The sequence below is a fragment of the Xyrauchen texanus genome, chromosome 26 (genome assembly GCF_025860055.1).
Source record: "Xyrauchen texanus isolate HMW12.3.18 chromosome 26, RBS_HiC_50CHRs, whole genome shotgun sequence".
In the NCBI taxonomy this organism is placed as follows: Eukaryota; Metazoa; Chordata; class Actinopteri; order Cypriniformes; family Catostomidae; genus Xyrauchen; species Xyrauchen texanus.
Window position 1 is genome coordinate 31,040,690 of NC_068301.1, and position 21,956 is coordinate 31,062,645.

General features: G+C 37.2%; 1 protein-coding gene across 1 annotated transcript; it reads right to left on the bottom strand.

Annotated features, from left to right (window-relative positions):
- Positions 1–277: 277 nt before the first annotated feature.
- On the bottom strand, positions 278–21,134 carry LOC127619926 (E3 ubiquitin-protein ligase MYLIP-A). Its single transcript, XM_052092958.1, has 7 exons — positions 20,902–21,134; positions 18,743–18,933; positions 7,324–7,509; positions 5,926–6,123; positions 4,534–4,698; positions 2,057–2,468; positions 278–1,521 (listed from the first exon to the last, which is right to left on the bottom strand). The coding sequence occupies exons 1-7, from the start codon at positions 20,986–20,988 to the stop codon at positions 1,339–1,341; spliced, it is 1,422 nt and encodes a 473-aa protein (XP_051948918.1). The 5' UTR covers positions 20,989–21,134; the 3' UTR covers positions 278–1,338.
- Between the last annotated feature and the right edge of the window lie 822 nt (positions 21,135–21,956).

The window sequence follows — 21,956 nt, forward strand, 5'->3', positions numbered from 1 at the left end:
TTTTCTTGTCAAATAACAACAAAATGACTTGATTACATCACACTGACGTAGATTTGTCTAACAAAAGTGTCTCACCGCGTATTAAAATAAACCTAGCTTAAACTTTTACTTTATTATAAATGTATAAACTCAGTTCATTTCATACCAGTAAATTTACTTTTTTTTTTTTTTCCCTCACTAACAAAAAGCAGATAACTAGGACAGTTATCCAAGAACATGACCAAGCACACAACTAAAACACAAAAGCAAGGCAGGTTAAAAAAAAAAAAAACAGCTTTATTAATACCGCTCATTCAAAGAAATATAAAAGTTTGAGTTATTTCTCTATTTACAGCGCATAGTTTTTGCTTCAAACAAACAGAAACAAATCCTACTTGTACAAATTGAAAAAAAAAAAAGAGAAAATATTTCTCTTCATTTTTCAATAATAGTCTGTGCAAAGAAAGAATGCATGTCAAACACACAGTGTTGCTGCTACATTAAGGCAAACCCCTAAGAACAATACACTTAGGAAACTCCTTAGTAAAGTGACAGTGGCGATAAGATATATCTTATTTTTTACTTTCCTACAGATAAATTCCACACAAAAAAAGCAATAATAAAAAAAGTTAATCTCTTAGGGTTAGCATTGCACTGATAAGAGAATTCAGTACCCTTTCAATTCAAAGCAAATCACAGATTGACCATAATAGTGAAATAAAAGCTTAAGAAAGCAAAAACCACTGGGCAACACAATCCACTAATGCCCATTCAGGGTTTGGAGTGCTGGTTATAGAAGCAGTGAATCAACATGTAAACGGAGGATCAGTAGTTTGACAACGTTCTCTCTACTCAAAGTGCTGCGAGGGTTGGCGCCCCTCACCATAAATACCTTGTCATTGGCATGGAAACCACAAAGACCTAAAAAACCTAAAACAAACTCAAATCCCCTGCAAAAGGAACATATTGAAAAGTGGATATTGCATATTAAAAGCACAATGTAAAACTCAATTAAATTAGGAAAACAAAAGCTACCATCTAAACAATATCATTCCTCGTCACTTAAAACAGATTTGTGCAGGTTATGAGGCAAATGTTTGCAGCATGCTATGGAGTACTGAAAAGTAAAAAATTATATATTTTTTTAAAGTACAAACAAATATTTATCAGATCAACTGATACAATTAATTAAAAAAAAAAAAAGACAAAGTCACATGACAAACAAATATTAAAGACCAGGGTCCGTCAATGGTTCCAAAAACAACATTTCCCTGTGACTCAACCATAATGACGTGTGGACTCTTAGTCGGCCACTAAGTCAAATTAAATAGAAGTCTCATGGAGGACCGGTAGGCAAGCTTAGTTTTGGTAGATCTTCTCACTGGTTGAGTAGTCATTGGTAGTGCAGGTGTGGGCCGCCATTCCGCGGTGGATGGGTTCAGGGCTATTGCCACCAGTGATGGTCAGGTTGAGCAGACTGGTGCATGTGGGCAAGTAGACATGCTGGACGTGTTCCACATCTGACCGACACACTGGACATGACTGCAAAGAGAACACAATTAACTTGGTTAAACATCTTGAAATGGGTCAGTTGCTTAATTACAACATGCCAGGAATATTGTTATATTGCCCTCATATAATGATATAAAGCAGGGGCATAGTCACTCAGGCATTAGGCATTGTTACATAACTATGTATGACTAGACAAAAAAAAACCATATGGGGTAGAAATAGAAAGCCACGATGCGTTTGCAAAACTTATGCAGAGTTTACACGATTTTAAGCCCGATTTTGCTCGCCAACAATTTTGTGGAGATCGCGACAAAAGCCTGAAATCGTAGGCAAATAGGAACTCGCTCCCGTGAGCGATGTTATTTTAAGGCTTTCCGAAAAAGGACTGCGAGCGATTTTAGGTTCAGGTTTAAAATTTGATGATACAGTTTGAGTCACATGGTCTCTGGAATCGGGCTTCAAATTAAGGCCTGTGCACACCTCTATGCCCCTGATACAAAGTTATATGGAACACAGTTACAAAGTTGCAGAGCAAAATGTCCCTTTGACATGCAAGTTCCCTTACCTGCAGCTGTGCAGCACAGTTTTGGCAGCAGACCATGTGACCGCAGGGACAAAATGCGGCATCAATCTCCTCCTCGCAGCACAGCATGCACAGCAGCGCCTCCCGCAGTTTCTGCAGCTTCTCCTGCAGCAGGCGGCTCTGCTGGCAGCCCCCACAGTCCAGTACCCCCTCCTGGTCACGTGAGGGCGAGCGCGATGAAGGGGTGCACTCGCCTGGCCTGGACATAATGTCCACGATACCAGCATTGTAGAGCGAACGCCTGGCGTAGTCGTAAACTTCCTTGGAGGTGCGGCGGATGTCGAATACATACTTCTTGCCCAGGTTGATATTCTCATTAAGGAAAAGTGAAGCCAGATGACCCTTGAAATCTCTGCTATATTGCATCATTACTGCATTGGTCACAGTGTCACATCTGTGGGAAAAAAAACAAAAAAACATTACCGGTTAGCGCATTACACGTTAGCAAATTATCTGCTCAGTGACAGACACAAAACAGATCAAGTGATCCATGATGCAGTATACAGATGGGCCACAGGTGCTGTTGTTATGGAAATGAAAAGATGGCACCATTTGCTAGACGTTCAAGAGCAAAGAGCACTAGCTGACAGGGTTCTCCAACGACTGGGCAATTGAGGCTTTTATCCAGGACTGAAGTATGATGCAACAGCGTCATGAATGTACACACAAACACATTAAATAGGTGAAAGGCAACAGAGTCAAGCATGCCATTTTATGTCGAGGGTTATGTAATGCTGTCACTCCTGTCTAGCTTGATTAATGGGAACATGTGTTGCTACAGTGCAAATTCGATCACTGGTATCTAGCTGCTTTTTGTGGCATACCGTTGATTACAACAAAAAATTATTTTGACTCGTTTATAAAAACAAAAGCAGTTACAGTAACAGACTTACAATGTAGTGAATAGCTACATTTTTTTTTCTTTCTCCAAAAGTACAGCAACAATATGTAAACAAACCACTACTAACCTTACCTGTGTAAAGCTATACTTTTGAAACTGTATATTAGGGTTTATGGACAGATCTAATTTATTTCCATTTCCAATTTTTTATTTATTATTTTTAAAATGTGTAAAAAAAAATTGGAGGGTGAAAAAAAATAAAATCAACATTATGCAACAAATTGGAGCTTAACTTGTATTGAACCCAGAATATTCTTTTAATTCGTAGATTTTTGGTACAGATATATTGTTCTTGGTTACTTTGTATCATTTTAACAGCGTACGGTGCTCTTCCTAATAAGTGTACCATGTACAGAGAAAGTGCAAAACAATAACAACCGAACAAGGACAAAACTCATGCTTTTGCAGCTTACAATATAACAATTCAAACTGCTGACACAGTTGGCTTCTACTAAGAAACAACACTTCAACAAGAGAGCTATACCAACAATAACTAGGCCAAAAAGAGATTACTTGTCTGTGATAATGTCTATAATTTGTTTTTTGAGTGGTTTAGACTATGTCAGGAGGCTAACAGATAAGCTAAACCAGGATAGACACTCTGTTCCCAAACCTAGTGAGCCGCCTTGCGGTCTACTGCCTACAGAGGCAGCTACCTTCTAAAGCAGAATCTTGACCTGATTTGGAATGATCCATAAACACACAGAAGACTCAACAAATGTTTCCAATAGAGTTTGGCATTAGCATGTTGCTAAGCTAACAGAACTTTCCAATAAGCATAACAATACATGGCACAATTTCTATTGAAAATGTTCAGTATATTATAGCTGAAATATTTAACTTTTCAGTGTTAAAATACTTCTACCCCAGATTTGCAAAGACAACTATAAGTAAGCCATTCATAGGTACATTTTCTCGAAGACTGTTAACACAGTGTCTCCGTGGCACTAAAAATTCCTGCGTTTGTTTTGAGCAACCCGCTTTGACCCGCACCAACAATGTCCACCATTTTGGATGAACACTGGCATTAGCATGTTACCAAGCTAACAATGCAAAATTAGTATAAAATACTATAACACCATTTTTATTGAACATTCAGTATTCAATCCGGTATATTTGATTATATTTGTAGTCTGTATTTCTTGTGACTCGTCTGCCATTTTGGATGAACATATTTATAAATCTCATCGCAATGCATTCAAAGATTGCCTTCTCTATGAAAGACAAGCTATGCTGCCTCAAATTTGGCCAAAATGAGGTATAGGGCAGCATAATGCTGCAGCCAATCTTTTGGAACAGCCATCATGACAAGAGTGTGCGTAAGATTAAAATGCATCCAAAGGTTGGCAGCTCACTAGGTTTTAGAATAGAGTTTAAAGTTAAGAAACAGAAGTCCTGTGCACAAGGCTTGTAGTGGTGAGACTGGTGAATAGGTGACAACTGCTTAAAGGCATTTTAAAGTGGAACAAATAACAACTAAGAACCATTTAATAATGTAATGATGCATCGTTGTGCTCACTCAAGGGTTTGATTGTTCATGCGTTTTAATTCATCTCACCTGTAAAAGGCATGCGTCTCTGTGATCGCCCGGTACAGTCCACTGGCTGCCCGATTACTGATCAACTTGAACAGCTGGACCACACTGTCACTGGTTTCCTTGGTGACTGTTAAGTACACACTTTTCCCTGATTGCGTGGCAATTTGTATTATGGGATAGGATATCCTGCAATAAAAGGAACAATAAGAGACATTATGCAAAAGGCAGTGACAGCCCTAATAGATAATTATTTTTTACTTTTGCAGTGCTGCTCTTCGGCTTTGCTAAAACAGGTACCCAATATTCGATTTGGGGTATCGGGAATTTGTAAAACTGTTCATTCTCGAAGCTAGTAATTCTCTACCAGGGGTACACAAGTAGGTTCTAGGGGGTATGCAAAAATAATTAGATTTTGCTACGTTGAACCTAATAAAAATCACATAAATGGCTTTAAATAAAAATAAATATATTAAAAATAATGATTTTCCAATTAATCAAGATCTTTATTTGACCATGATATCGATTGTTTACTCAAAGCGAAGTAATTTTTACTGCGTGTTCAGAGTAAAAGTTTGGTTAAACATCCTGTGTAATGTGTCCAAAGACAAGATCCACGTAATCCAGTCGTCATTGAATAATGTCTTGTTCTATCGATGTTAATACTTGTAAATAGTTCAAATTATGCAGGTAAACAATAAAGACAATAAAACATATTTATGCAATATAATATATTCAATTTCAAGATATTATATTGATAGAATACATGGAATTTTTTAATTTTTAAAAAGCTAAAATTTGACAAATTAAGAAAAACTACTGCTAAAATAAATCCCCTGTATAATTAACAGCATTAGCTCAGAGAAACCTTTTCATTTGTAAGCAAATATACACATTATAACTAAAAACAATTCCTGAAACATAATTGACTATTATCATTAAAAATAATACATTTTAATTTTATAGTCCTTGGTACATATTTTTGGTTGTGTTGATGAAGGGGTACTTCAGCCTTACTGATGGCGCTTTGGGAGTATTGATGGCAAAAAAGTTTCAGAAACATTGTTCTAAACAACATGACATTTTTACAAACTCAATTCAAACCACATCCACATATATTTTGAAATCGGATTAAAAATCAGATTTTAGGAATTGCACTCCGTTTTACATTAGCTAGTTTTTCCACTTGCAAAATGAGAGTGTAGTCAATCAGTAAAAAAAAAAAGTAAAAAAAAAAAAGATTAAAATCATATTGGATTTGGGTGCAGTGTGAACAAAGCCTTTGTTTACCCTGTACTATATAATATATGTGACAGTGTCAGGTACTATTTGAGATTTGATTGTGCTTTTGGCTAAGTAACTGTTCTTGATATATAATTAGCAAATTTAGGTTGTGTCATCACAATGTTTTCTAACCTGTTAACTAAGGTGAAGTCATCTCGGCAAATAGCGATACCCTCTGGCCCCACTCCAATCGCCAACCTCTGTCCCTCTGCGTCCCGCGCCCAGTGCCACTCCACTCCATAATGATCCAGTGATGCGACCAGCTGCAGGGCCTGATACTCCACAGAGCCCTGACTCAGACCCTCCAGAGCCTTGTGCTTGGCTATGATACTGCCAAAAAACAACACAGAAACACTTTGAGACTGGGATGAAAATGACTGATCAAATGAAAAGAGAGGGAGAAGGAGTTGAATGTAGAAAGTACCACAGCCAATATCTAATTGGCAGATAAATTGGAAAATTAAAATATATATATCTAAAAAATAAGTGGAATTACTGCAGATATTTTCGTCAATAAATTAAAAAATAAATAAGTTAAATGTTGTATCTAACATTAATATCTAGCATTTCAGCCACCAAAAAAGTAAATCTCTGTGTTGCCATTTACAATTTTTGACATTTTTTCTTCTATACATCAGTCTTGATGAGACTTTTGATATTAAAGCAAGTTTAAATATGATGATCAATCACTGCAGACAGGTTTGATTAATTCGCTATGATTGCAGTTGCTTAGGCCGTCCATTATCTAACCAAAACAAGTGTTCATCAGTGTGTTTGCATACAGATTAGAAATGTTACAGTTCATGCATGTCTTAAAGTCAATATATGAATGCGTTCTGTGCAGAAGCACAAACAAACGATCCTTTTATTTGCAAAGCTTGGTGGTAAAATGTGGTATTCTCTTGTTAAGTGTCTTATTGTTCAGTTTCCAAGTTTGTCAAGGTAGTCTTAAACATACTTTATGAGACTACTATATGATTACTATTGCCCATACTCGAGGGTTAAGGATATAGTCAGCTGTTAGCTCTCTTTTGAAGAGTAGACCAAGTAATTGAGGGTGAAATGACCCCTTTTGCCACTATTGTGAACTGTAAGAAATACTATGGGAAAGCAAGGACTCCGTTAGCTTCTTTTAGGTTGCAGTTTATAGGATCTGCAATTTCATTTTAACAGAAGCTGTGGGTTTCACTTCCATTTCTGTAGACAATGATTTCATCTGCGTTCATATTAAGGCATGTTTACATCCTGTTATCAGAATACTAGCCTGCAATGTATTCTTGGTAATGCATGTTAGGCTTGCTTTTTTCATTCACTATGTGACTTTTTACATTTTTAATTATAGACAAATATCTGACTAAATACAAAAGTGCAAATGGCTAGACAAACATTACTCCACATCAGATGATCTTCATTTCTTTATCGATTTATAACGTGTTAATGACCTGAATGCATTACAGGATATTAACAATCTGTCATAAAAACACAAAGATGAAAGTCTGAGAGATAAATGTGACTGGCATGTAGGCTCACCTGTTGATGGTTGCTTGGTTGGGCTCTTGGCCACACAATTCAGTGTACCAATACTTGGCTGTGTTCTGGTTGTAGTCACCAAACTCTGCCTGGGCGAGAAGGGCGCTGAGCTCTTCGGCTTGTTCAGAGCACATCCGCAGATGTCCACGATGAAGATCTTCTTTCACATGCATAAAAAACAAGTGTCTGCAGAACAGAAGACAGAGATAAAGAAAGTGAGTGTTTGTAATTGGAGGCAGTTGGCTGGTCGTATTGTGGAACGTGAGGGCGACACATGGAAGAATTCAACAGGTGGTACGACAGGAAAGTTAGCGTGCGTGCAAACTAGAGCAGGTGACTGGGAACTTGGATTACAAACACACGCCTTACACATGCTCTCACATTTGTTCCAGTTGACTAACTTAGAAATACAATTTTAAATGTAACATTCACTTTACCCCCAAAAATTAAAACATTTAAAAATGTAACCTTTTGAAGAACCAACCATCTTCTGTACATCAGCCATAACACACACACAAACACACAAACAACTGATGGTCACTTTCACTTTAAAAACAAACTTGAAAACCTGTAACTCATGTATGTTCATGCATGTGTGAAGCGGTTTGATTTTCACTCCTTTCTCATTGACTTGTGTCTCTTATCTGGCAGTGAAATGACCCTAGCAGCTATACAGTCCCCAACACACAATCCGACAGCATATTGCAAAATGATAAGCCTGCATCCTCCCAGAAAACATGAATATCGCACTCATTACACACAGCTGACAAGTACTGACATAAGCTGACATAAATACCTGTAATTCAGGAGTGCTAATGTGTTTTTGTGAAGACAAGTGTCCTTTCAGCTGTCTGCGGGATTGTCAGCATTTGTTATTTGATCAATCAATGGATGGGGAGGTGTCAGGGTTAAACCTTGACATTAAAGTCACATAAACCAGGCTTTCCCCCCCCCTCACAAGTTTTCATTGATTTATTTATATTTTTTATTGATTCTCTCTCTCTCTCTCTCTCTCTCTCTCTCTCTCTCTCTCTCTCTCTCTCTCTCTCTCTCTCTCTCTCTCACATTTAAAGAGTCCGACTACTTCCTGCTCAGTGGCAAATTAAGAATACTGTAGACAGATTCCATTGTAATGATAGTCACTGTTCAATAGTCACTAAATGCTGATTATATCTATAGGGACCTGAAAATCTGGAAAAAACAAAACTAGAAACTCAAATAAAATGGCTATGAAAAAATAAAATGGAAACAAAACACAAAAGAACGGAAAACCAAAATTTAAACAACCAAAAACAAACAAAACAACAAAATTAACCAGAACAAAATAAAAATACTAAAAACAAACAATAAAACAAAAACATGTAAACAAAACTAAAACAGAAACAAAAATGCCACAAAACATGTAACCAAAACAAACAAAATAAACCATAAAAATGTAAAGAAAAATCAAAACAAAAAATAAAACCAAACCAACAATTCAAATTAAAAATAAATAAATGTTAAAAAACAAAAAACAGCATTGTGTGTTTAGGTGTTTTCATTAGTTCACTTCAGGAGAAAACAAGCTATTTCAAAATACAAATGAACACATCACAAGCTGTATCAGATGTTCATCTGCTCCAGTGGTTTTCTTTACAAACCTGTCAAACAGCTTGACGGGTGATATACCGTCGAAACATCCTTACTGCTCTCTATTCTTCCTGCAGTGTAAAGTTAAAACCAGCTTATTTTCGATTACATAAATCTGACCCCAAGCCCTTGTGTCCCTGTACCCTTATGTCCAACTTCACAAAACAAATGTCAAATTAAGCATGTCTCCTGAGATGAAGTTTAGACCAAACAGAACTGATGTTTTCCCCCAGCATGCCTCTTTCCCCCCGGCCAACAGAGGAGCATGGGAACTCTGAAAACAGGCTGGGATATATTCCTGCACGCAGGCGATGGATCTTTATGAAAAACAAACACCAGCATATCAGTTCACACAATGTTGCCGACAAAACCCTGTACTGATAAACACTGAGTTTGGATGAAAAGTTAAATTGTTAAAGTAAAAGATGGAGGTTGATTCATAGGCCAGACAAATAAACAAGACCTGCAGTTTGACAAAGGGAGTCTCACCCGGCACTTCCCTGGTGACATCACACTCATGTGATGATGAATTACCTGGCAGGTAAAACAAAGGCAGCCGATAGGGGACAGCAGGGAGGGGGGCATGGAAAGGTTACTAGCGGTCAAATGCAGTTGTCTAGGATGAAACATGCAGCACCGGTTCAGTCAAGCTTTTTACACTGCTAATCTTAGAAACACGCAGCTGTGATGATGCAGTTAATCACCATCAACAAGCCCTGGCACACTATGTGCTCTTCAACAGCTTACACTGCATGTGCAGGTCTATTAAGCTGGTGTGAACATACAACTGAAATAAAACATATGATACATTTTATGAAAAGATATCATAAAGGTCTGCAGTTAAAGACCCATTTTGGTCTACCACTAATAACAAATCACAATAAACCACCAAGTAATATAGTTCATTAGCCTAATGTTTTGTAGTAACTATGTAAACCATCTGTTTTACGATTTAAACATTTTCAGTTGTTACAGACAGGCTCGTGTACATCAAACAAGGCACGTGGAATTGCAATGTCAGCCACAAAGCTCTTGTCTGTGAGAAAAGAAAAGAATCTGGCTGTTGTAAAATCAGGTATCTTTATACTATCAGATCAGATTAGTGGGGTTAATGGGGGTCTGGAGGGAACAGGTGTCACCCAACTCTCTCTTACCCTCCATCTAAAGAGCCTCCACCTGTTGAATTCTATTGGTCCTTTCAACAAGATGGGATTGAGGCCTGGGGCTTTCATGTTCGAGTTTAAACAGACATCATTAAGTTTGTCCATAACTTTTATCAGCAATGAAAACATCTGCCAGGGGCCTTAAACAATAGACGAGCACAAAACGGAGTCCATTTTTCCATTCAGCTCTGCAAGCATGCGTGTACATACACTGCCTAGAAAAAAAAAAAGATCCACACCCCATTTTATTGCGTTTACTTTCAGATCATGGAGGTTTTTAACTGAAAAGTTTGGCCATACCTCATCGAAGTATTTCAAAGTGAAACTATAGCAATTACAGACAACCTAATAAAATGAAAATAAAATAATTTAATGCACATAGTTTTTATTCAGCCCTTTGCTTTGACCATCCTACACCATCCCAGAATTAACAAACTCTCCTTTGCTTTTCACAGAAAGCATTTGATGTGATTTCAGAATAAAAATACACAATCATATCCCCACAAAAAGAAACGAAAATCTTCACTTTGTAGCTAAAATGCTTAGCACTTGATTATGTCGAAGAATTCAATTAGAAATGCTTGCATCATTTAACTGACAAGAAATGGGTCACTGTGTGAGATATGACAGCTCGAGGGAAAGTTTATAGAATCATCCAGTTATCAAATGATTCAATTTAGCGAATCGTCAGGTTTTTTTTTATCAGCACAATTTTTGGTTTCAAATAGAAGCCAAGCAGAATTTCACATAAAAAATTGCTGGTGGTGGATTTGCCAGACATTAAAAGGGCTTACATATAAAGGCTGGACATGGGCAGTATTATGTTTTTTTTTAGCAAAATCTACAGAATTGTACATTTTTGAGTAACCAATGTCGAAGAAAAAAATTCAATCGAGAAAATGTCGCAAGTCTTTCCAGTTAATCTTTGGATTCTGGACAAAAACCAACCAAACTAAAACTTATATTTCTATAAAATAAACTGAAAAATAAATAAATAAATAAATATATATAAAGGCAGTTTAGTTAACTTTAGTTCCACTTAACTAAACCAAAAATTAACACTTTAAAACAAAGAAAAAAAGGGGGAAAAAAAAAATAAAAAAAGATTGTTTTTTAATTAGCTATCTAAAATTACTATACAAGTGTTAATTATTCATTTATATTAACAAATAAATGCGGTGTGTAATTAAACGTATATATAATATGTTTGTACACACACACACAGAGTCACTGTGCCAGACTCCCAAACATCTGGCCCCAAAAGAACAAAACATTCCTCTGAAATGAAACGAGATGCTTCTGCCCAGAGACTAGAACAACGAGGCAAATCCAAACAGGACTTTCATTCTTTTCAGGCGCCCTTTAAAACAATGTGGTTTCAGAGTTAGTCAAATAACATTGCTCTGAGCCATGCAGCGGGGGTTACTTGCAGTCAACACACTTTAGTAAACCCTGCCATCAGTTCTGTGCATCACAGGTAAACACTTCCTTGATAAAACAAAAAGTGTTAATCACTCGTCCAAACTTGAAATCCGAATTAAGAGAAGTATTCAACCAACAACCGATATTCAAACAAAGACATGTTTTGAGTAAATGCCTCTGGTAAGGGAAGGGTTCTGCAAACAGCAATCAATGTGGGCGAAAAATAAAATACCCACAAAACTTAATTGCCAACACAAACTTCATTCCTGAATGATACCTACTTTAAGAAAGCTGGAGGTTACTTTAGTTCATCCACAGAGGTGGTTAAACCGGTTCTGAGGTCTTGGAGCGCATGTCATCCTCAGCAATGTACAGGGCTTGACAAAAATAAATGAATTAGGAGCCATTCTAAACTAAAACATTAGGGACCAAATGGCCAAATCACAGATTTTCTCAATTTAAATAGCTGTTCCGAAACAAGAACGAAAGTTTTAATAAACAGTAAATATAGTTGACAAGGTAAGTTTGCATTTTCTTTTGTCTCAATGTTCACAACCCTTTCATAATTTATACAAATATAAAAAATTTGTAAAAAAAAAAAAACATTTAGTACTGCTCTTCAGAATCTACATTACAGATATTTACATAAAAGTATATTATTCATATAGAAGTGTGTTGTCTTTTTGAGTATCAATTAATGTTTACACCTTGTGTACAAGTCCCTCAATTTTCCTAAGTGTCAAAAGCTTGATCATTCATATATATATATATATATATACACATATATATATATATATATATATATATATATATATATATATATATATATATATATATATTATATATTATATATATTTTGTTTTAAAATATTGCCTTAGTCTTTTTTTTTACGGATGGCCTCAGACACTACAAGAGTGCAAACTGAATGAAATCCCATTAAACATATTGAATAACTCACAAGATGATGTGACAAAACCGCATACAACCCGACTGTCGCCAGGGTGACTAGATTCTTTTAATAATTGTCGCAATCAATTATTTTTAGTCGCAGTCAGGAGCCCTGAATGTAGTAACTCAGCAAGACACCAACTGCTCTAGTGATTTAACTAGTAAATGAACATCTGACAAAAATTTTTTAAAAAAGCTTAAAATGCTTGAGATTAGCCTTGTAGTGAAATATACATTTCCTTACACAACTACAATTGTAATCAAGATTTATTATTTGTTTTTAACGGTTGAGTTGGTTCAGAATGTGAAAGAAAAGCAGCCAACGAGTATCAAACATTTGAACATGACAGCGAAGCATGTGAAATTTTATCCTGTTATGCAAACATGTAAATTTAACCTAATATTACCACATTTATTTAGTAATATACATGTGTTTGGTGCAAAGGAAGTGGTTTAGCAATTAAGTAATTGGTTAAAAATTTTGTCGGAAAGGGATATTTCTGGCTTTTGGAACAGCACACATTCACCTTTGCCTTGGTGATGGTAATTTCCCCCCCTATTTTGGCCTTTGGGCCACCGTATTTGGGGAGAAGAGAGAGAATAAAAGGAAATGATGTGAAAGAGAGAGGGGACACTAGATTTGCAAATGAAGAGAGCTGGATTCGAATTCATGTTTTCAGCATGAGTGCCACAGCACAACATGTTTTAAAGCATTTGCAGCAACCGCTAGGCTACGGCTCCAGCACAAACAGTGTTCTTTGTGGAAGGGTCTTGTAAGTCACTGTACTCCGTGTTTTCAAGAGATGTCCTGTATTAAGGAGGTAATCAGGAGCTTACAGGGATTGCTGGTGACCTGTTTGCTAGGATTGGACGTGAGGTGAGAGTGGCGAGGTTTGTTTCGGCAGTTGCCTGTTCAGATTCATGTTGACCCTGAATAGCACAGAGTACCAGTTCCTGATGACAATACCCAGGGCCAGGACTGTGAACATAAGCCATGAGATTATGGAGGTGTGATTTGCATATTTTGAGGCGTAAAGAAAACCAGTGGTTGCAGCATGTATGAGAATGGTGTAGATGTTTTCATGTTTTTGAAGAGGAATCAGGGTCAGAGTAGGTGCACAATTTAATAATTTAAGCATTATTTGCTCCCCTTCCTGAGAGCCTGCTGTTAAATCTGTGGACTGACTAATGTTTAAAAGAGCCCTTGTTTTTTTTTTATTTAAAAAGTGTACTGTGCAATGGTACCAAGCTTGTGCTCAACTTGTTTAGATGAGGCAAGCTGGTCTGAACAACTAAAATGTGTTCAAAACCAGTCTAAATCCAGCAAACTGACTAACCTGATCATGCTGGTCGACAAGCAACCCAGCTTAGGCCAGTTTTAGCTGGGGTTTTTTTTCCCAGCAGGGCATTTAAAGCACTACCTGATTTGTTATGGTTGGGTTTAGGGGAACGGTTAGGATTGGGTTATAGTTTCTCCAACCAATGAGGTAGCATTTTCCTCATGGACATAAACAACTCTTGCCCTGCCATTCTACATTTTGGAAATTTGTTGACTCGAGGGTTTGTGATAGTCTGTGATGCAACTTAAAGTTATGAACATTTTGCTGAAACACAATTTAACAGACAAATGAGAATTTCAGAGATGCTGGTCCAGTTGTGCTTTCAAAATTCCAATTCACCACATTCCCGCTTAATTTCAAACAGACAAGGCTCTTTTCGCGCCCTAAAAAAAAAAGGATCTTATGCATTTCGGTCTGGTAAACGCTTCAGAAATTTCACTAGTATGCAAGTGCCCTTGGCAGGAAAGTTTGTTCGCTATATCACATGAAGCTGCGTTTGTTTCGGAATCCAAGGTTGCATGCAGCCCTGCAAGACAGTGTTTTAGAAAGCAGTCAGATAACACTGAATATCACGTTGTTTTTTTCATGGTGAAAATAGAGCAGGGCAGATTAAGAGGCATTTAGGAAGCTGGATTTTTTTTAACACATGGTGAGAGCAAGAGTGTGAGTGTTTGTGGTGAAGAGGAGGGGTGGGGCTGCCCTGATCCTCAAAGGATCGAGTAATGCTCCAAGCAGGATAAAGCCCCCAAGGCCGGCACTTATCCTTAAACTATACCTCGTTTAAGGATTTTATCCAACCTGTAATTAAAAACAGAAAATGTGGATGTCCAGGGACTGTAAACATAACAATTTCTGCTGGGTGCCTTTTCCATACTAGTAAATATTTCTAAATATGTCTGGCAATCATCCACCAGCACTCTGCACTGGGAAAGTATAAGGATCTATTTTTGGAAGATGCACTTAGTCTAATGAACATGAGGGACTGTCATAATAAAAGGACTACAGAAGCTAGTTTTTCATTCAGCCCGCTCCAGGTCTTACATAAGCAGCTTGCCTGTATTCAGAGGCCTGTGCACAGTTTAGTGCATCTTACATAAGAGCGGACAGAGATAGAAAGGAATTGGAGAGAGTGTGAAAGCATGAATAAGGTTCCAGCCCTGGAGAGGAGCTGAATGCAAGGCTCCGTGCTCGGCCCTCTCTCGTTTCCACATTACCGACATATTAATCCAATATAATGAATGAGTATGCAATACGTTTTTACTATGAAATAACTTTAGTTTTTGGGTGATGTTACAAAGTCCTCTTATTTTAAAACCCCTCCCCTCAAACCACCTTGTTCTGTTCTGGTGAGCAACACACACTTTTTTTGATCCAATGATTTCACATGGTTAAAATTATGGCTCACAATCCTTTTTTTGGTTGTTGCTGCTGCACTGAATATCACATTTCACTTGGAAATGCATCACATTACGAAAGTAAAATGTGTTGTGGGCTCTTTGACTTTGAAAAGTTATATATTGTCACAGTACATTTTGACAGTGACAGACGAGGCCCAATCAGCCCCTCTCATGTTTGGAACAGTATTTTCCTGTTATGCATGGGCATACACTATTGCACTCTCTTCAGTTGTAAATCAGAGCGTTTGGTCCTCTGGATCCCAAAAGTTTCCCAAAGTCTACAAGATGTTGACTTTTCCAGAGCTAACAAAACGGGAGCAAAAGTGTCCACAATGTGAACACAGATCATACCTGATGTTTATGCACGATTCTGCTTACATTTTTTTGTAGGGAAAAATATGTGGCTGCAGGCTGTGTTTGTAGGAGCATGTAGTGAATACATGCCAGAGCTCACTTGCGGTCAATGCGATGCATACTGGCACACAGTGTCAAAGTAGGGCAGAGGTCATTGCACAAAGAAGGTTGGAAATCATGACCCTGGTGGCTGGAGGCAGGGGTGCATAATGCATGCATGTGCGCACACGCTCACACACAAACAGTCGACAACAGTGCCAGAGGGTGAACAAAGGACTGGTTTAATGGAACAGCAATCTGAGTAACACTTAGAAATTCCTGGCAAACATCTAATAATCGGCCATGTGCGTCACTTTCTTGAGTCCATCAACATTCTTCTATCATTCACCATGATAAAGAAAGAGAATGTGTGAAAGTATGCCTGTGAAGGCAAAGACAGAAGCTAGAAATATAGCATACTACTTATATAGCTTACTACTCTTACTTAAGTATACTTTGATTTTCGTGCACATTTTGAATAATACAACTTTCATAATCAGCAGTTTCCACGGACGGTCCGCGAGGAACCTTGTTTTTCTAGTATCGCCAGCACATGTGCCTGCCATTGACTGTACTAAAGAGTTCACAAAGCAGCTATAGTGTGCTCGAACCGGTCCGTAAGACCTCACGTTCAAAAGAGTATACTTTGAAAGCTCTTTTTTTAATAGGGCGAGGTCATGTCACATCACAACATATGCTCTCATAATCGCAACACATCTGTCATCAATTTATCATGATGCATCACAATATCATTCCTGGAATGTGACTAAAACTGTGCTTTAGTCAACCTACGTCATTATTGAACTGTTAGACATGATAGGAACAAATGAATTACTAAAAACATACAGTGGGATCCAAATATGCATCTACAATTAATCTAGTGGTGTTCACTTTCATACAAAGTTAACATGTTTCCTCTATTAAACACTGAATCAAAAAGCTGATCAAAGCTTTGCTCTTATGTTGATGTCAGCTGAGAAACAGTCTCAACCCTTGCCATATCAAATTCACCCAACACATCAGCTTTCACACACTGAAAGCCACTTGGAACAATGATCCAATTGATCATTGCCAATTGGAAACCCAACCAGGTTCCATAACAGCTTTAATGATCTTTTATGTGGCATTTCTGGGGGGGTGGGGGGTGCAACTTTTAATTAGCAGTCCAAGCCCCCACCAACATCCAAGACCAAGCAATCATTCTCTAAACGCAAAAAAAAGTGGCTTCTGAATCACAAAAATACACTGTCCAGGAACCAGGAAACGGAAACATGCTACTCTGCCAAGAGTCATTCTGCCTAGAGGGCACATGGCTGTGGGAATGCCTGCATGAGCTGGCAAACAAACTGGTTTTAGTTTAATGAAACGAAACCAGCTGAGCTTGGAGTGCAAGGAACATCAGACTTCAAAATGGGGCGAATATTAAATAATGGCAGGCACTGGCACAGAGAGTTCACTCTAGGGGTGGAAACCTTAAAATTACACAATTGCTTTGAGTCAGGGAATCACGATCCGTTTCAAAAACACAATTTTTGGTAATAGCATAGGGGCAAGTAATCTTTGCCTGTATAAAATTCCAATCATGGATCATTCAATCTAGTATAATTTTGAGAAAGAATTGTGATTATCAGAGTAAGCTGCAGATAAATTACTCCACTGGAAAGTAAAGCTACGCACAATCTGATGCTAATGAACCATGTATGTGCAGTTCATGGGCGAAACTATTTATAACATCAAAGAAAGGGAGAGTGGAAAAACGCTTGTTAAAACTTGTTTCTGCATCTTTGTCAGACAAACATTTCTGGGTCCGACATCCTGAAACAAAGCAGAGTTCATTTACATGACAAGCATGGTAACTACCCAGTAAAATGATCCTCAGACTTTCTTGGGAGGTTTTTGAAGTTCGAGTCTGTAATGTGCATAAATATCTTGGAATGATGGCTTAAATCTATTTTTAAGGTTACATTTCTACAAAAACGAGTTCAGAAAAAAGATCAAGCAAATTGGTACTTTCATTTTCATACATTATTAAAAGAATGTTCCGGGTTTAAAACAAGTTAAGCTATATTGACATCATTTGTGGCATAAGGTCCATTACTACAGAAAATGATGTTACCTCATCCCTCAGTATTTTTATTATAATTTTTTTTAAATGCAGTTACATTATGACACTTACAATAGGAGCACACAGAGCCATAAAAAGCAGAACTGTTGAGCTTGTAACACATTCATTAAAAAATAAAACAAGTTTCATTTTAGCAATAAAGTTGTCTAAATAGTCACTTTAGTGGAACTACTGTTCTACGAAAATTGCACATATCATATGAAAATTACAGGTTCACCAGCTTGGTCATGACATGAGTTATGGAAATAACTTTGTACAGACTTTGCTTTACTTCCACAAAGTTTGTATTTTAAATGTAAAATTTTTAACAATGGCCTATTTATTAACTGAGAGATGAGCTAATCAACATTATGCCACAGATGTCAAAGTTGTGTTGAAGCCGGAACCCTGCCCCACAAAAAGTCCCTAGTTAAAAAAAAAAAAAAAGTCATTTACAATAAATGAGCACCATGGTAGGTGACACTGCTAGCTCGGTCTCTGTGGGTATGAGTTTGTGAGCTGGGGGTGAATTACATTTCCTGCTACCGCTCACAGCACAATGACCTACAGTAACCCACAGGGAGCAGGGTTACTACAGGGCAGTTCACTGTACTGGGGGAGAAAAAAAACTTTACAGGCTACTGTGCAAAGCCTCTCTTTCGCCCTGCCCAAGACACATGACCATAGTTGATGTGTATCTGAAAAACGCTTCTAAAACCAGCATTGTGAAATTAATTTTTAATATGTAACATGCCCTAGATTTTTGCAGTTATATCTTAACACAGGCATGCTCCAAATACGAGATACGGCTAGATTCAGGCATGGAATTCACATTAGACACAGAAGAGAAAGTTTATTTTCCTACTGTTCTTCATCTTCAAACTCTTTTTTCACACTGCACTGGAACGGATGTTTAAAAAAAGAAAAATGTCTACCCACAAATTATGCTGAAATGTTCATTCTCACAGCTTCCTCAAACAATGCCTATTTTGATCATTGTAATGTGCATACGTGTTTATATACCTCGTCTGTTCCTGCAAAATAAGATGAGGCTCCACAAAGAACTTCACTCGGAGTCGTAGTCTGCAGGGTGTGAGATTGTCCATCTGTTGGGAGATTCTGTTCCTCAGGTTCAGCCACAGGTTTTCTCCCTTGCTGCCAGAAAACTGCAGCCCGAAGTAATCAATTTCTATGATTCCCAACTTCTGACATACCTTTTCGGGAAAGAGAGGGTTATATTTAACTTCACTAGGCAAGATTAGGCAGCAAGGAGTATTCCAGAACTCTATTTGCATACCTGGCAAACAATCCTATTCTTAAGAATTAGCATATACTTAACTTATTCTACAGTAAAAATGTCTAAACATCCTTGTAAAACCCCTTATACGGCCAGTTTACCCAAAGATTTAAGTCCTTTTTTTTTTTACTATAAAGTGCCACTTTCACTGTCAAAATATGAAAAAGTGGAGCTTTACTGTAAGAAAGGACTTAAATATTGATCAGTTTCTCACACGCACCTATCATATCGCTTCTGAAGCCATGGATTAAACCACATGAGTCTTATAAATTACTTTGAAGATCCTAAAATAACAAAGACACCATAAAAATTCTGGCCACCATTCAGTTGCATTGTATGGACCTACAGAGTAGAGATATTCTTCTAAAAATCTTCATTTGTGTTCAGCAGAAGACAATTTGTAATTTTGGGTGAAGTATCCCTTTAAATTTAACATCTTAAGACTTGTTTTCTGCAAAAGAACCTTGAATTTAAGTGCATTTTGTTTTGTTCAATTGAAAGATTTTCACTTGTTTTGAAGGAATAGTTGATCCAAAAAGGAAAATTCTATCATCATTTATCACACCCTACCCATATGATTCGGTTTTCTTCTGTGTAATACAGGAAATATTTTGAAGGCTGCCTTGAAAAGTGCAACATTTACAATTAAAGCAAAAAGTTTATAAAAGTAGTACATATATCCATTGAAGAAAGAAATTAATGCAGGTTTGGAATGAAATGAAGTGGAGTAAACAATGACAGTTTTCATTTGGGGGTAAACGGTTCCTCCAAGCCCCACAAAATTAATTATTCTTATTTTTATAGGAATTTTGTAGCGCATGCATGTATTGTTCACCTGGAAGTTTCATTAGGGAAAATGCAGCAGTTTATTGTAATAAAACAAGACCAAAAATCCAACAAAGTAGGCATATGCATGTGTAAAAGGGTCAGAAGTGTGAAATAAGTAGGCTACTTAAATGAGTCATTACGTAACCTTCATAGAACCGGTATGAAGCGAAAATCCCCAGTGCTTTACTACAAAATTAAGCAATTACTGCACTGTTGTGTGGCTAGAAAGTACTCCGCAAAGTTAATGAACATAGACTGCAATGACACGCTGAGAGAAGCGGAATAAATACTTAAATCCAATTAAAGCCACGTTCGGAAGCCTTCTGTGCACACAAATATGATTTCTTAGTTTTCCAAATTGCTGTCAGACTAAAACGTTTGATTAGGCTCTCTTTTGTAAAACATAAATTTGTAAGATCGCACATATCTTTAAAATACTCTTAAAAAAAAAAAAAAAAAAAAGTTATATTAAGGTGTCAAATCTCTCACTTTACCAATTTATGTTTGAAAAAGTTCAATGCACGAGACTCATCTGCGCTGCAGCAAATGAACTTTAGTAACCTCGAGCATGCATCAGATCACACATGCAAAGAGCCCGCTTTTGTTTAGAGTAGCTCAAACTCAATCGCTATAATAATCAACTATAAAAAGTGTAAATTAGAACACGTGTCCGTTAATAATCACGGCAACTTATTTTCATTATATACATACATGTACCCTAATATTTGATAATTAGACTGATTGATTTACGGGCAAACTTTGAATGTGACAACTCTTAATATATATAAATACACAGAAATTTAACGTGCAAAATACGATCTCTCACTTTTACCCAAATAAACATGCAACCGAAGAGATAAACAACATCAAGTTTCCATTGTGTCTCACATCAACTCATTCATTTGGCGTTCACCACAGGTATTTTTGTTGTTGTTGTTTGTTTCTATTTATATATGGAATAAAGCACCAGTGTGCGCATTTCAGATCGTAACACAACATATTTCTAACAATAATTCCCATTTGTTTCACATTGAGATGTCCAAGCATTATATCTTACCTTGTTCAGGCAGTCTTCTCCGTTTGCCTTCGCGTCTACTTCAATCTCCATTACCACCGAATCCGGTCGAGTTACATGGCAAAGCATTTTGGAGGGATGTTTTGTCTTTGGTCTACTCTTCCTCTGTGAAAAACACTAAAAACAGCTCTCACTGTTCTGTTCTCCTCTCTGAGAACCATACATCAGCCCTTCGGTCACTTTCTTCAAGCCTTCTGTTCCTTTCTGAGCTCAGCGTTGCCCTGCTCCATATTAAACAAGCAACATTTAAGCTCCGCCTACATCCACAACAGCCAATCAGAATATGCGTATCATAGCCTAGGGCGAAAGCTCTGACAGCAACAGCAATTTTTCCTCTATCGCTTTGGCTCAATTTTCGAATGAGAATTATTTTTGTCAAAACATTAAGTTCAAATCTCTGAAAAATTAGTTTCTTGTTCACACCAGATTTTAATTTCTTATTCATTTAAGCAAACTGTACGTGTTTTGGCACATATACAAAAGATTAAGTACAATTGTCTACAATTTGCACAATAACTAAATGCACATGGCTTGCTGATTAAAACTGATGAGTTGATTCTCAGTGAAATTGTCATACTCTTCACAACTTCTAAACATTCTTTCATTGTGTGAGGCATCGCATGCAGTCAGACACAGGCCATACATGTATGTTCCATAAATATAAGTATTGTATATTGTGTATTGTATATTGTGTGTATTGTTTACTGTACATTGTATATAATTATTGTGTTGTGTAAGTATGTGTACATTTGATTTGTAAATTGTTTTGTGTAAGTATGTTGTTTATTGTAATTGGTATATGTCTCGTCACTGTCATGACTGCTATGTTGCTCGGAACTGCACACAAGACTTTCACCTACTGTTGTGCACTTGTGTACATGGTAGTGTGACAATTAAGTGATTTGATTTTGATTTGAATATCTATAACATGGAATGTTTGTGATGTCTGCTAAATCTCTGGCTAGTCCAACAAGAGTGACAGGATGTCCACCCAGAAGATGGGAACTTGTAGTGTTACGTAGTGTGAAGAAGTACAA